The sequence below is a fragment of the Ananas comosus genome, linkage group 20, assembly GCF_001540865.1.
Source record: "Ananas comosus cultivar F153 linkage group 20, ASM154086v1, whole genome shotgun sequence".
In the NCBI taxonomy this organism is placed as follows: Eukaryota; Viridiplantae; Streptophyta; class Magnoliopsida; order Poales; family Bromeliaceae; genus Ananas; species Ananas comosus.
In genome coordinates, this window is record NC_033640.1 from 6,097,442 (window position 1) to 6,113,366 (window position 15,925).

Consider the following 15,925-nt stretch of genomic DNA (forward strand, 5'->3'; position numbering starts at 1 on the left):
TTACATATGTTGGGTTTTATAATGGAGAAGACATTACATCGTCTTTTCTTGGATCAGATTATGACAGTTCCAATGCATATGATAATATGTGTGAGATGCTAAATGATGTGTTTAGATGTTTTGATGAAAACAAATAGGAAATGATAGCAGAAGAACATAATTACAATAAAAATCCAAATGAAGAAGCGAAGATATTTTACAAATTACTCAAAAATTCTTAGCGAGAGTTCACTACAAGAGAGATTTTCCGGGCGCCGTCCAAAATAAAGTGGGTCCGAAGCCCACTAAGTCGGTTTCATGATCTGCATAGGTTTCGGGTGCCTAAAAGATTTTTTGGGCGCCGAAAAAATTTTCCGAGCGTCCGGAAAAGAAATGAAACTTGAGTTTCAACAATTCAAGCCCCTGAACACCAATCATCCCTAGCGCAAGTGGCAAATGACTTGGTGGTTGGTACCCAAGGTTCCAAGTTCGAATTCTAATTGATTCACATTTTCAGCTAAGGTTATTTCTAAATGAAATAAATCTCTCAAAAAAAAAAAAAAAAATTCAAGCCCCTGGACTTCCCCTGGACTCCATTTTAAGGTCTGTTTCGCCTTAAACTCGAACAAACTTCGTGTAATTTTCCCGAAACCTCACAATCAGCCCTTTTCCCAAAACCTCACAATCAGCCCAAAAGACAAAAATATTGAGTGGCTTCACATATAGTAGGACATTTTAATAATTGATTCAATGGTAATGTATAAATACAACTATGATAAATCAAATCACATAGTTTTTATGATATGATAGACATAAAGCAATGGTGTGCAGCACCGAAAACAACTCCAGTTGTAATTGTAAGCTCCTTAACGACACCTCGGTAACAAATTTCTGATTCACTGTCATATGTTCAGTGTTACTTTTATTCAAAAATTATAATCCTCTATTCCGAAGTTTGATTTTTTTTTTCTTTTCGAATATAATATTTAAAAAATCCAACAAATTCGTGAATAAAAACAAAATCAATACATAACAGCGAATCGAGATTGTTCTCCTTATACCGACGCAACAACACCTCTTTCTATTGCGTCCGCCAAAATAGTTTGGCCTAGTAATTAGGGGTGTAAACGAGCTAAACACGAGTGAGCTAGGGCCGGCTCGTGTTCGGCTAAACGAGCCGAACATGAACTGGCTCGTTAAAGTATCGAGCCGAAAAATTCAGCTCGTATTCGGCTCATTAATGAACAAGCCGAATACGAGCTTGCTCACGAGCTAGCCAACGAACAATAAGTTAAAAGAATTAGATTGAATATATATAAAACATAAATTTATAAATTCTTATCCATTAAACTTTGATCTAATAGTTGAAACTTTACATATAAATGAGTCTTTTGTAATTAAGTTCGCCTTTATATTTTTATTTTGCTAAAAATTAAATAATAAAAATATATATTATATATATAGTTATTTATTTATATATATAAATATAAATTAAATAAATGATATAAATATAAAATATATGTATTCGAGCTGTTATCGAGCCGAACACAAGCGAGCTGACCTCAGCTCGTATTCGGTTCGTTTATTAAACGAGCTGAAAAATTCAGCTCGTGTTCAGCTCGTTTACTAAACGAGTGATTCGATCTCGAGGTCATTTCGAGCCAAACACGAGCTGGCTCGCGAACGGCGAGCTGAATTACCACCCCTACTAGTAATATACGTGTTACTCAAAATTTTTGATGTGTGCCCCACTCGCCGGTAATAGACGACTCTCATGTCACTCTCATTCACTGCACTCCTCGACCGATAAATAAATAACATAAATAAGAGAAATGCTACATGCAGCTCAAAATACATTTTAAAATATTATTAAATGATAAATTTTGCACATTCTGTAATGGCGTGTTTTTTATTTCAAAATTTTGAATATAAAATTAGACACGCCATTAATTTTAAAAACCTAAACCATTCACCAACTCTGGTATATACAAATCTTATTTACAAAGTAGCGTTTGGTTCGGGAACAAAGGGGGGAGTAAGCCCTTGTTCCCCCTTTTGTTCTCAAACGCAGCGTTTGGTACCCGAGAATATTAGTTTTTAGATTTCTGGAACTAGTTGGTATAAGGCTGGAACTGTTGTTCTACCTTTTTTCCGGAACAAGGTTGTTCCCGGATAAGAACAAGGTTAATTAAAGTATAAATTTAATTTTCATGACAGTAAATTATTAATTAATCTAATTAATATATTTAAATCATTATCTATTGCTTAAATAATAAAATAATTAATTAATTAATTATTTATTTATAATTAATTATTTATAAGTAGATAATAATAATTATTAATTTATTATTTATTNATTTTTTATAAATTAAATAATGATGGTCTTCGTAATATACTTTTGAATTTTGTAATTTTTCACTACACTTGCTTGATATGTGCTGTAGATTCTTTGTATTGTATTTTAATTTTAAATAAATTATTAATTATAAAAAATAAGTATGATATAATAGATATAAAAATATATTATCGTTAGTGGGCAGAAATTTTTTAAATAAGTAAATATAGTAATGCAATAGAAGTTAATATCAAAATTTTTATGACTCATTTGTTAAAAGTTTATAATTCAAACTTATTTTTTATAATTAATAATTTATTTATTATTTATTTTTATGTAATATTTTGATGTTAATTAATTAGATAATATAATTTTAATTTCAAATTATAACTTTTATTTCTCTTGTTGTCCAATTTAACCATCCAAACACTATTTATCTTATTCCTAGGAACAACCCAATTTTCATCCAAACGTAAAATTGATTTAATTCCTGTTTATACCTGAACTTGTACCTATTCCTGGAAAAATAGTTCTTACTTATACACGAACCAAACACAGAACATAAGTAGGTTCGGAGGTCACGGTCTTATTTGGGACTGCAGAGTTCAGCACTGTTAAATAATTGTGGTTTCAGTACCGCCGGTAATAGTAGTAGTAGTAGTAGTACATCAAAATCAACATAATAATTTTCTCCGTAGGAGAATTAGAAGTTTCAAATCAAAAGTTTTCCTACCAGAGTAAAAAATCTGATTTCAACTGTGATGCTGCAGATTCTTGATAACATTTTGGCAGAAGCTAGAATAAGTCACGCAGATGTTATATATGAGTGATGCTACATCTACAATCATTTTCGGTTGTAATCATATGACATGCCAATCCAAAGGTTAAAATTTTTACTGAGTGTTTTCACTCGCCCTTTTTGAATACTAACACCCAAAAGAGAATTGTTTTAACTCTTGGATAAGAATTGTAATCCTTACGACCCTTTCTGGGTTGTAGACTTAGCAAGTTTCTCATTATATATGCATAGCGTATGCATGAACTCCTTTTAGTTCATACCAAAAGCATCCCAAAGTTTCCATGGCTCTTCTTCGCATGATTGCCTCCCTGCCTTTCGTCGTTCTGCTACTACTCCCGCTTCTACTCCTCACAAGAAGAAAGGAGAGCAGCACATCACTAAAACTTCCCCCGGCCCCTCCCAGGCTCCCATTAATTGGCAACCTCCACCAGCTTGGAATACTCCCCCACCACTCCCTCTCTCGGCTGTCGCAACGATACGGCCCCCTCATGTACCTAAAACTTGGCCACAAGCCGACCATCGTGGTCTCCTCTGCCAACATGGCCCAGGAGATCCTACAGACGCATGATCTAGAATGCTGCAGCCGACCGTCCCGCACCTCGTATACAAAGCTCTCCTACGGTTGCTCGGACATCGCCTTCGCGGCATACGCCGGGCCGTGGAGAGAGCTCCGAAGAATTTCCATCATCGAACTTCTAAGCGCCAAGAAGGTCGCCTCGTTTCGATCCATTAGAGAAGAAGAGGTGGAAAGAACTGTGAACTCGATATCCTCTTATTCAGGCAGTTCTCTCCCTGTCGATTTGAGCAAAGAACTGATCACGCTCACAAGCACAATCACTTGTAGAATGGCTTATGGAAGGAGTTACCATGATGTTGGAGGCAGATTTCAGATGATTCTGAATGAAGTAGAAGCCATGTTCGCGGGCTTTTTCATCGCGGACTACTTGCCTATCATCGGATGGGCTGATTGGATCACAGGGATGAGAGCAAGACTGGAGAAGAGCTTCGTTGATCTTGATCGGTTCTTCCAACGAGTGCTCGACGAGCATCTTGATAGAGTGCAGCAGCAGCACGACTCTGGCGAAGACCTAGTGGATATTCTACTGCGCATGCAAAAGGACGAGAAAAGTCTAACCACAGACCAAATCAAAGGAGTCCTTATGGTAAGTAATATCCTACACCGAATCACAAAAAACATTCTTCAATATTACTCTACACATGCAAGTTCACACTTTTTTGCAGAATGTTTTCATTGGTGGGAGCGAGACATCCTCAGCCACCGTGATATGGGCGATGACGGAGCTAATGAGGCATCCACAAGTGATGAGAAAAGCTCAAGAAGAAGTAAGAAGCCTTGTAGGAAGGAAAGGAAAGGTAGAGGAGAGTGACATCGACCAACTACGCTACCTCAAGTGCGTAGTGAAAGAGACCATGCGATTGCACCCGGTGGTTCCGATGCTCATTCCAAGAGCAACGTTGCAGCATTTCAAAATCAACAACTATGATGTCCCGTCCAACACAACGATACTCATCAATGCTTGGGCGATCGGAAGGGATGCGAGCTACTGGGAATCGCCAGAGGTGTTGAAGCCAGAGAGGTTCATGAATAGCTCGGATGTCGAGTTTGCAGGAAAGGACTTCAATTCAATACCATTTGGGGAAGGTCGCAGGATCTGCCCTGGGAAGCACCTTGGGATAAAAACAATCGAGATCATGCTCGCCAACCTTCTTTACTCCTTCGACTGGGAACTTTCAACGGGTATGACAAAGGAGGATATCAACATGGATGAGGCACCAGGCATTACTGTGCACAAAAGACATGCCCTTCGCCTTCTGGCCACTAAATATAGCGGCGTCTACAGCTAATTGGCATATATATATATATATATATATATATATATAAATAATAGGACTTGTGTGCTATTAGAAGCACGGAGATGCACTCCTATCTACCTACCTCTGCACATCTATCTTTCTCTCGATGTATCTATCTATATAAGTTATCTATCTTATTAGCTATCTTATGCGTACAATATGCCAATCATTTGAATATACAAGCTCGATCTCACAACTACTCAAACGTACAAAAATTAATCTATCAATATTTAATTAATCTATCAATATTTAAGAACATTTAACTGTAAGTCGCATATTTTACTTGATTATGTTAAGACAATCTGTTGCAGCAGTATTTGGGAAATATCTGGAAACCGATCTTGCCTGACCTATCTGCACCCTCTAGAGCAATTTTTTCATCCAGGAAGTATTTGCCTGTTGATACTTCCCATTAAATATTACTATATTAATCAAATAAAGATTAGTTCTATTAAATATGATACAAACTGCTTGGAACATTTTAAAACGTAAGGCCATTGTTTCTAGGCATTCATCTAGGATAGAGTGATTTACTACCCCAAATAAAACGGACCAGTTCCATGATCCCCTAACTACCACTAAACTGAAAACCTTACAGGCCTCGTAGTTTCAGGATGGATTCTCCAAAGGCAAATTTTCTAACGTTTTAAAGATCGGAAGTAATTGAAAGAGCATTAGAATTTTGCTTCTCTTATTCTACAAAATGGTAGTAGGAACTCCACGAAGGAAGCATCTTAAGTGATGCTTCTCTTCTCTTCTCTTAACCATTTCGTGATATAAGAGGAGTGGAAGTCAAGAACTTCTTTTTTTTTTTTTTGTGGATATTTTAGCATTCTAAAATATTAAAGCACTTGTCTTTGAAAAACACATTCACAAGCTAGACCATAGTGCAACATCATGCTGCTAACCCACACTAGTTACGGGCACAGTTCGTCAAATTAAAAAGATCTACTGCATGCACATGCAAGTCAGAAAAATCTTTCTTTTTCTGGCTGATATCAGAGCGCCAAATGAGTACTCCAACTTATTAGAGTAGCCACCGGATTCAGGGGCCCACTTCGTTCAATGTAGGCTCTCGAAGCCAATAGCAAGCTTGAGTCAGAGCACCTATTAAATGATTTAATTTTGGCCCGTATAACATAACTATGTGAGATATTTAATGGAAACCAATAATGATGTGTGCATAAAAGGCTATTAGAGAAGTTGGAATAGTACCTTGTCCTGCACAAGCTCAAACTTATTCTGTTGCCCTGCTGTAGCACTATCAAGCGTTAGAAAAGCTTTGAAACATGGCTATAGAAGATTTTTTAGGGGGTATTAAGAAATAAAACATTTAAACATATATTTATTTCTAATTTGTAGTTTCCTTACCACGCTTGGCAAAAGTTGACACCAAGTCAGAGGTTAGCAACCCAAGATTCTTTCAGCTATCTATTAGCCTCACTTCTTAAGGCAACTTCACCTGTTGGGGAGCAGGATTTGAAAGTTAATAAAAAAAAAAAAAAAGGAAAGGACAAAAACTAAAAACAACTAATGGAGTTTTTTTTTTTTTTGGATTAAACAGGGGTATACCCTATTTGAGAGAGGGTACAGGTCTAGAGAAAAGGAAAAGTAAAGGGAGCTTGCTCAACTTCTGATCATCAAAGCCAAATGAGCAACTCTGATCGGAAAAAATAAGATAAACAGCTAAGAGCTAGGTAAAATAAAACCAAAATGCTCTCAGGTCCTCAAAAGTGACTTCCAGAGCTTTACTACGGAAACAACTAACGGAGCTTAGAACGGACTAGAAATGTTGATCAAATAAATGACTACATACATCATGGAAGCATTAAGTTGGCCTGGTTACACAGGTAATACACAAGAAATATGAGACCATGTGACTACCACTCTGGCATCATTTATTCCTGACCATTGTTAAATATAAAAATATTTAAACACTACTCTATGCTAACTTAAGCTTTTTACAGAATAACTGTTTCTCCATATTATTTAACATAGTATCGGAGCAGAAGGTCCTAAGCAAGGATTTTAGTGCCGTGGTATGAGATCGTGTTAGAAACTTGCCGGTATGGTGCGTGCTGGACCGTGCCAATGCGTATCGGTTACAAAAAATATATGTGTGTCGACACATAATGGCATGAATATTTATTTTCTTTAGCAACAAAATATGTTAATTATTTATTATATATTTTTATCAAATCTTTTGAATTTTATTGAGAAAATTACTTACTAATTTCAAAAATAGAAGGTTTTGAGTTGTGCCATTGGCACGAGGGCTATATTATGCCGATATTTTGCTGGCACGATACGGCACGCCGGATACGGCCCGTGCCAATGGGCACTTTAATCCTTGGTCCTAAGTTCGAGTCACGTCAGGCTCCTAGCATCATTAATTTTTCCCCATTTAATTCAAGTCCATGTTATGGCCTAGCGAAAAGCCTCGAGCCCAAATGTGAGGGGCAGTGTTAAATGTAAAATTATTTAAACACCATTCTCTACTAGCTTAAGCTTTTAGAAAATAACGGTTGTTTTGTATTATTTAACAGACATGACGTACTTGGAAAAAGCAGCAGTTTTTCAAATACTTTCTTTTCTACAGCATTTTTGCGTCTATATCCCGCATTACAAAGAAAATGAGTGTGAAAAAAGAAGGGTTTCGAGTTTACATCAGTAATCTATAACAGGCTTGATCATCACATGCTTCATTCACTTGAGTGCCAATCTCATTCATCATTTATAGATAGATACAATCTAGAGAGAAAGAGGTAGAAAGAGTGTTTCTCTGCCCCGAGTCCCAAGGCAATAGTCTGTTTCCAAGAGGAGTATGGATATTAGTCTCACAGCATGTTTGGAAGAAGTGCATAGAAAATATCAATTCCAATCATATTAACTCAGCTGGATTATCTGAAGATCCAATTAAATTTTGTTATATGGTGAGAAAATGACTCATGTAGACATTAAGAAATTTGATTCTCTTTTCATCTTTCACTATTGGGAAGTTCTGATACCAATGTAGAATGCAGCAGAACTATTCATTCGTATCTTTTACAAAAACTTCTAATACTAATGTAGAATACAATAGAAGTATTCATTCATACTTTTTACAAAAGCGACTCGCGCTAGAAAGCAATGAGTCATGGATCATAGAGGTTGATTTATGTATCCCCAAATCGAAAAAGAAGATCTTCTAACGCTCCAAACCCGTGGTACATCGAGCTGCAAACGAATAGATCTATAATCCACTGTTCAAGATCCTCTAGAAGCAATAGGTAAATGAAAGATGTGTTTTTTCTCTCTCACAAGACGGCGCGCAAATTTCTCACGAATTATTAGGTATTTTCTATTTTTTCTTGTTCATATTTTTTATGAGATAATCGTCCATATATTTATGTGGGATCCCAACACCCTAATAGGTAAATAGAGGATTAAGCCGAATCGATTTTTGATTGCTATCCTAATTGAACTAGATTTAATCTCGCTTTTAATTTGGAAAGCTTACTAGAAATATATTCTAGCAATATAACGACCCGACCCGCTAACAATAATAATTCGTTGTGTCCAAACTACCGGCCCAAAATGCTTAAGCTCAATTATTATTATTAATGTGTCCGTCACTTATGAGCCTATCGTACTCTCCCACATTGTTCGATGTGGACTATTAGGATGTCACACTCCCCTCGTTTAGGCCCTGGTGTCCTCGTTAGCCTAACCCAATCACACACATAGCTCCTGATTCACCAGGCGATATGAGATCTATCGCACACTTCCGGCTAGTTATCAGGTACCAACTACGACGCCCTACTTCCCACAGGTCACCTATCCTTGAACTACTCTAGTCCTAGCACGCTAAACCTTCTTAACCTCTCAAGCCTAGCCACCGTCCAAAATGCTATAATCGGGTTAAAAGGTTTAGCCCTATTATATCTTCTATATAGGACTATTCTAAATCCTAGGACTGTCACATGCCTCCTCCCCTTTTCATGGCATCATAAAATTCAACATGTTCTCACTGAGCAAGAGGTCCTAGAAAACTTGAATCATAAGATGAACCAACCCATAGAGGACAATAATGCTCAAGCTCGTCGAGAGATGGAAACCTATAACTATTGGCTTAAAAAGATCGCATTGCTCGCATCACGTTGCTGAGCGGTATGCAGAATGATCTCTTGTGTGAATATTGAGTAGTGCCCGACCACTTATGACATGTGAGAGGCTCTCAAAACCAAGGATTTAAGTGCCGTGGCACAGGGTCGTGCCGAAAACTTGGCAGTACGGTATGGTACGGTGCGTGCCGAGCCGTGCCGATGTGTGCCAGTCAAAAAAATTCTTGTGTGCCGACACATAATAGCATGAAATATTTATTTTCTTTAGCAACAAAATATTCTAACTATTTATTATGTCTTTTTATCACATCTTTTGAACTTTATTGAGGAAATTACTTACTATTTTAAATAATAGAGAGTTTTGAGCTGTGCCATCGGCACGGGATCTGTATCGCGCCGGTATCTTGTTGGCATTGTACGGCACGGTGGATACGGCTCGTGCCGACGGGCACTTAAAACCTTGCTCAAAACTATACTTGGTGCGACTTCGGCAACACGGTTGTGCAACCTGACTATGTGGTTTGACAGTTATAAGAAGCACGCGATCAGACCATGAAACATCACGTAAGAATAATGTTAAACATGATTCGCAAGTTAAAGCTGATCGGCAGCACTTTAACTGATGAGCAGCAGGTCCAAGCTATGATTCTTCCTAATTCATGGGAATATATGCGAGTCAATTTGACACATAATGAAAGTGTTAAACCCTTTGAGGACGATGCAGAACATCTGGAGTTGGAGGAAGAGCGCCTTGAGGCTGCTAAAATCTTAGTTGCCAATGCTGCTAAGTCAAACTTTCGCAGAACATCCGAGTTCAAGAAAAAAGACTACTGGGGCTCAAAGCCATAACAGACCTGCACCTAAGAAGAAGAAGAACAGGAAAGGAAAGAAAAGCAAATGAGGTGGCGAGAAGGACAAGGCGAAGATGACTTGTTACAACTGTAACCAGCTGGAACATTTCGCTCCTGATTGCACTAAGCCGAAGAAGGTACCCTTTTATCCCGATTTTCGTTCTTTTGTTTCATCTAGCATGTTTGTTACTGAATCTCTCTATGTGGATTGTAGACTCAGGAGAACAGACCACGCCGTGAAGGATCAGATAGGATTCGTCGAGTACTATGGCATACCTGTTGGGAGTAGAAGAGTATACATGGGGAACGATTCCAATGTCAATGTATTAGGCGTTGGCATGTACAATTTGATTATGCGAGGTGGTTGCACGTTGTACCTTCATGATGTACTTTATGCTCCTGGAATCCGGCGGTATTTGTTTTATATTTTTGCTATGCTCCATTTAGGCTTTTCTTTTAGTTTAAATAATGTAGTTGAGATTCATCTTGGGACTATTTATTATCGTAGAGGTTTTATTTAAGATAGTTTTATGGTTTTGGACATTGATTATAATAATAAATGATTGTAGTTCATTTTTCTTATTATCTTCTATCAAGAATGATCACAATATTTCTATTAAATGACATGCTCGTGTTGGCCTCAATAAAGTCAATTTGCCCACTTGTGAACATTGTCTAGCAGGAAAAGCGACCCGAAAACTATTTAATAAAATTTTTAGGGCAGAATTTTCTTTACAATTGATCCACTAAGATATTAGTGGCCTAATGAATGTGAGGGCGACGCATGTTTCTTCTTATTTCATCATATTTATAGATAACCATATGCGCTTCGGTCATGTCTATCTGATCTCCCATAGATCTAAAGCATTGGATTGTTTTGGATGTTACATTAAGGAGGTTGAGAATCAGCTAGACATAAAAATAAAAATCTTAAGAATTGACTGAGGCCACGAGTATCTATTTGAACAATTCAAAATATTGTGTGATGAAAAGGGAATAATCAGACGGCTGACTGCTGACAGTAGCAAAATAGTGTAGCAGAGACGAAAAATCACACCTTGCTTGACATGGTTAGGTCAATGATGGCACAAACAAACTTGCTTATCTTTTTTTTAGGGAAACACATTATTAATTGCTTCCTATATTCTTAATCGTGTACCCTCCAAGTCAGTACCTTTTACCTCTTATGAGTTGTATGTAGGCAAGAAACCAAATTTGGAGCTCCTGCATCCTTAGAGTTTGGCAGCTTATATACATGACACTTCTCACAAGTATGAAAAGTTGGACCCTAGATGGAAAAAGTGGATTTTCATAAGATACCCTGAACACTCTAAGGGATACGTGCTTATCAAAAAGCAACCAAATGAAAGTTTGACTAAGATTGAGTCGCGATATGTTGAATTCCTCAAGGATTTTTCTTATAGAAGTGAGGTTTGAAATGAAATTGAGTTCCATGAAATAGACGACTCCAATATTGGCGCTCCTGTTCGTTTAGTTAAGGTAGAGAAAGCAACTCCAATACCTCTTGGGGATAATGGGAGTGACTTATCTTTAGAATAGGAGCCTCAACTTCATAGAAGCATACGTGTGAGTATTCCCCGTTGTCATTTTGAGATTGAAGGGAAAGCTTTTATATTTGTTGTACATTATGATGATGAGCCTAGGCCTTCCAAGAGGTTCTCTCATCAGTCATCACCTACTTCTAAGGAATGGTTGGATGCAATGGTGAAGGAAATGGAATCGATGAAATCAAATCATGTCTGGGACTTAGTTGACTTACTGTCAGGGCGCAAGACTATTGGGAATAAATGTGTTCTAAAGGTTGAGCACTAGGTAGACAATTCAATCGATAGGTATAAGGCTCACTTGGTAGCGAACGGCTTCACCCAATGAAAAAGCGTTGATTACGAGAAAATCTTCTCTCTTGTTGTAAGGTTTGCTTCGATCCGTCTAATCTTAGCCATTGTCGTGCATTTGAATTTGGAATTTTATCAAATGGATGTTAAAACTGCATTTCTCAATGGAGAGCTGGATGAGGAGATCTATATAGATTAGCCTACTGACTTCATTATAGAGGGTAAGGAGCATAAAGTTTGCAAACTCCCACAATCCATCTATGTATTAAAGCAGTTATCCAGACAGTGATACATTTGATTTCATCGAGCCATTACTGAAGATTGATTTACGATGATTGAGGAAGATCATTGCGTGTATGTTAACTGATCCAAGAAAACTTTTCTAAACCATTCCTTATATGTTGCTACCATTTTGTTGGCTAAGAATGACAAAAAGATGATTGTCACCACTCATACATGATTATTATCTAATTTTCAGATGAAGGACATAAGTGAAGTGAATTATGTGCTCGGAGTCAAGATTCTGCGAGATCGTTCAAAAAAACTTTTAAGTTTGTCTCAAGAGACTTTAAAAAATTTTAGAACGATTTTAGATGCACAATTGCAAACCCGTTGACATTTTCGTTGCTAAAAGTGAGAGCCTGAATCTTAAATAGTGCCCTAAAATTTCCGAAGAAAAAGATAAGATGAATTGGATTTCATATGCTAGTGCGGTTGGGAGCCTGATGTACGCTATGATGTGTACTCGGCTTAATATATGCTATGTCATAGGGCCTGGTTCGCAGTTTTCAATCCAATCCAGTATTGGACCACTAGAAAGTGGTTAAGAGGATACTGCGCTACCTTCAAGTGACTTTTGATTATGTGCTATGCTATCAAGGCACGGATTTACTTATAGTCGGTTATAGCAATGCGAATTGGGTTATTGACCTTGATGAGTGTAAGTCAACCTCAGGATATACCTTCTAGCTTAATAATGGCACTATATCTTGGAGTAGCAAGAAGTAGACCTGTATGGCTCTATCCACCATGAAGGCAGAGTTCGTGGCATGCTCTACAGTAGCTCAAGAGGCTATTTGGTTGAGGAGGTTCCTTCAAGATCATGGGGTTGTCACTTGTGCTTCCGTTCCTGTAATGATTTATTGTGACAGTAAGGCAGCGATTGCATATTTGAAGGACCCCAAATACAAGACTAAGTATATCGATTTAAAGTATCACTTTGTTCATGAGACAATGGCGTAGAAGGAAATAATCCTAGAACACATTTCTACGAGTCGCATGGTTGCTGATCCTTGAACTAAACCCATTGTTAGAGAATTATTTTTGGCTCATGTTAAAGCCCTTGGGCTTCGTAGGATTTGATTGTGTAGACAGTTGATTATTTAGTCATGTTGTAATACTTTTTGATTATTTAAATTCAAAATATTCTTTTGGCAAAGATATTCATTAAGATTAGCACACATACATACATACATACATATATATATATAGAGAGAGAGCATGGCTGCTGTGCTCTCAAGAGCACGGAGGCCTCCGTGCTCCTAAGCCGTTTTCGATGATGGAATTTTCGAATCGACAATCGGCCCCGTTAGACTTGATCTAGGGTATTTGAAGTTTCTAGAAAATAATTTTTGCGATTTTTTGATTTCATTTACCTAGTGATCGAAAAGATTCAAAATCAATAATTTTTAATGGTTGATATCTGCCGTTTTCAAGTTTAACGGTGCAGAAGTATTCAAATTAGATGAAATTTTGATACAAAATTCTTTGTACTATCTACAACAATATCAATATTTCTGATCGAAAATTTTAGTGCTATATAACCACTTTTTATAGGATAATATACTAGGCTAATATACTATTAATAGCACCAAGTCATTGGTGCTACCAAGTTTTTTGGCCATTAGATTAAGAGATGTGCGGTTATGATGATGTGGGGCCCCTAGGGTTTAGTGAGTGGTTGGTTGAATAGTATGATCTAACGGGTGAAAATGATCAAAAAGGTAGATCTAACGGCGAAAAACTTGGTAGCACCAAGTGCTTCCTGCTATTAATAGCATAGTAGCCGGACTCTATATATATATATATATATATATATATATATATATATATATATATGAAGAACAGATTGATAATATATCGTAGGTTGATTGGCCCTCTCACACAGACAATCACTCCTTTCGGCACTATAGAGCATGAGGAAATTTGAGGCAGTAAAGGAAGCCGCCTTTATTGGTACCAAGATGAGGTCATAAGTAAGACAGCATATGGATAGTCCCACGATTCGTATGGCATGTACATTTAAAGCCGGATATGAGATCACCATTTGGCACTTGAGATAGCAAGCAAAAGGAGGAGAACTCAGACTAGACACTCCAAGAGTGACTGAGATAAGATCCGTATAGTATTGAAAAAGACATACGCTCATTGAGATTCTCTGTCATAGCATGTATTTCAATACTGCATATGTTTAGGCTACCAAATTAAGGAGATAAGTGAATGGATTCCTATTTCCTCATCATGCGAGTTCTTATGAACATTATTTTGAGATTATGTCCCACATATGTTAGATGCCCTTAGTTTGCGTTTGATTACAGAATATAATAGGAATAACACATTTTATTCCTGCAATTCTGCCAAACATAATTAAAATTGGAAGGGATATTTAATTCCGATCAAAACGGGTTATTCTAGATAATTCTAGAATAACCCATTAACAACTATTCCTCTCCAACCGTGGAATAGTTGTCCTTCAATTTATACCCGAGGTAGTGAATGAAAATGTTGCCTCGTTGTTTGAGCCCACCTAGCCTACTCTATACTACTTAGCCAAAGGCCTCTTTAGTTAAAGCTTTTTGCAATATTTTGTATTTTTATATACTATTTTTGATTAACTATATCTAAGATAAAAATACTTTATAATTAATTATTAAAATATTTTGTAAATAGGGTAAACTTCAAATACCCCATGTGGTTTCACACTTTCTCACTTTAGTACCTTGTGGTTTAAAGTGTATCAAGTTAGCCCATGTGGTTTCGCACTTTCTTACTTTAGTACCCTGTGGTTTAAAGTGTATCAAGTTAGTACCCTGTAATTTCATTTTTCTCTTTTTATTATTCATTTTACTAATTTTTTTCGTTAAATCAATGACAAAGTTAAAATTAAAGGGTACTAAAGTAAATATTCGATAAACCTAGGTAAGGTATCTGAAGTTTTTTTGTATATAATTTAACGAAATATTAATAAAGAAAAAAAATCAGTGACAAAATTAAAATTAAAGTGTATTAAAATAATATTCGATAAACCTAGATAGGGTATCTGAAATTTTTTTTGTTTATAATTTAACGAAATATTAACAGAGGAGCCGATGAAAAGAGAAAAATGAAACCACATGGTACTAAATTGATACACTTTAAACTACAAAATATTAAAGTGAGAAAGTACAAAATCACAGGGTACTAAATTGATACACTTTAAACCACAGGGTACTAAAGTGAAAAAGTGCGAAACCACAGAGGTGGTATTTGAAGTTTTCCCTTAAAATAATATGAATATTAAAATATTAAATATAATTTTCTTTCACCAAAATATTTTATTACATATATTATATTATATATTAGTGTTGTTCATTTATTAAATATTACATATAAAAGGGGCATTAACAAGGACAATATTAGCATTTTAGAAAAATTCAATCTACTTTTACTACTGTTCTCTATTATTCCTAAGAAATTTTCAAACATAAATTTTTTTATTCTTCTGAAAAAAAGAATTTCATACCAAACATAAAATTCATTTTATTCTTCTCTATCCTAGAATACACCCTAAATCCAAGAATAAAAATATTTATATTTCTAAATATTATTCCATTACCAAACGCAGCCTTAGAGACATTTGACTATGTCTTGAGTTGAAAGAATTGATGTTGCTATTTTGGCATCTTTTCCTACGGCTATGAGTGATGCGGCTTTACGGGACATTGTCGGAAAAGCAATCAGTTCTCAACTTAGTGGCATGAGGGCTGAAAGAAGACTAGTTGGATTATATTGAGACACTTTGACTGTCGACAGGTTGTGTCGCTTCAACATAGCGAGATAATCATGAGTATAATGTCATAATGTGCATA

General features: G+C 36.4%; 1 protein-coding gene across 1 annotated transcript; it reads left to right on the plus strand.

Moving 5' to 3' along the window:
- On the plus strand, positions 3,286 to 13,929 carry LOC109726065 (cytochrome P450 71A1-like). The gene is made up of 3 exons (XM_020255494.1): positions 3,286 to 4,276; positions 4,356 to 5,015; positions 13,872 to 13,929. Exons 1-2 carry the CDS (start codon positions 3,395 to 3,397, stop codon positions 4,977 to 4,979), a joined length of 1,506 nt encoding a protein of 501 aa, XP_020111083.1. The 5' UTR covers positions 3,286 to 3,394; the 3' UTR covers positions 4,980 to 5,015; positions 13,872 to 13,929.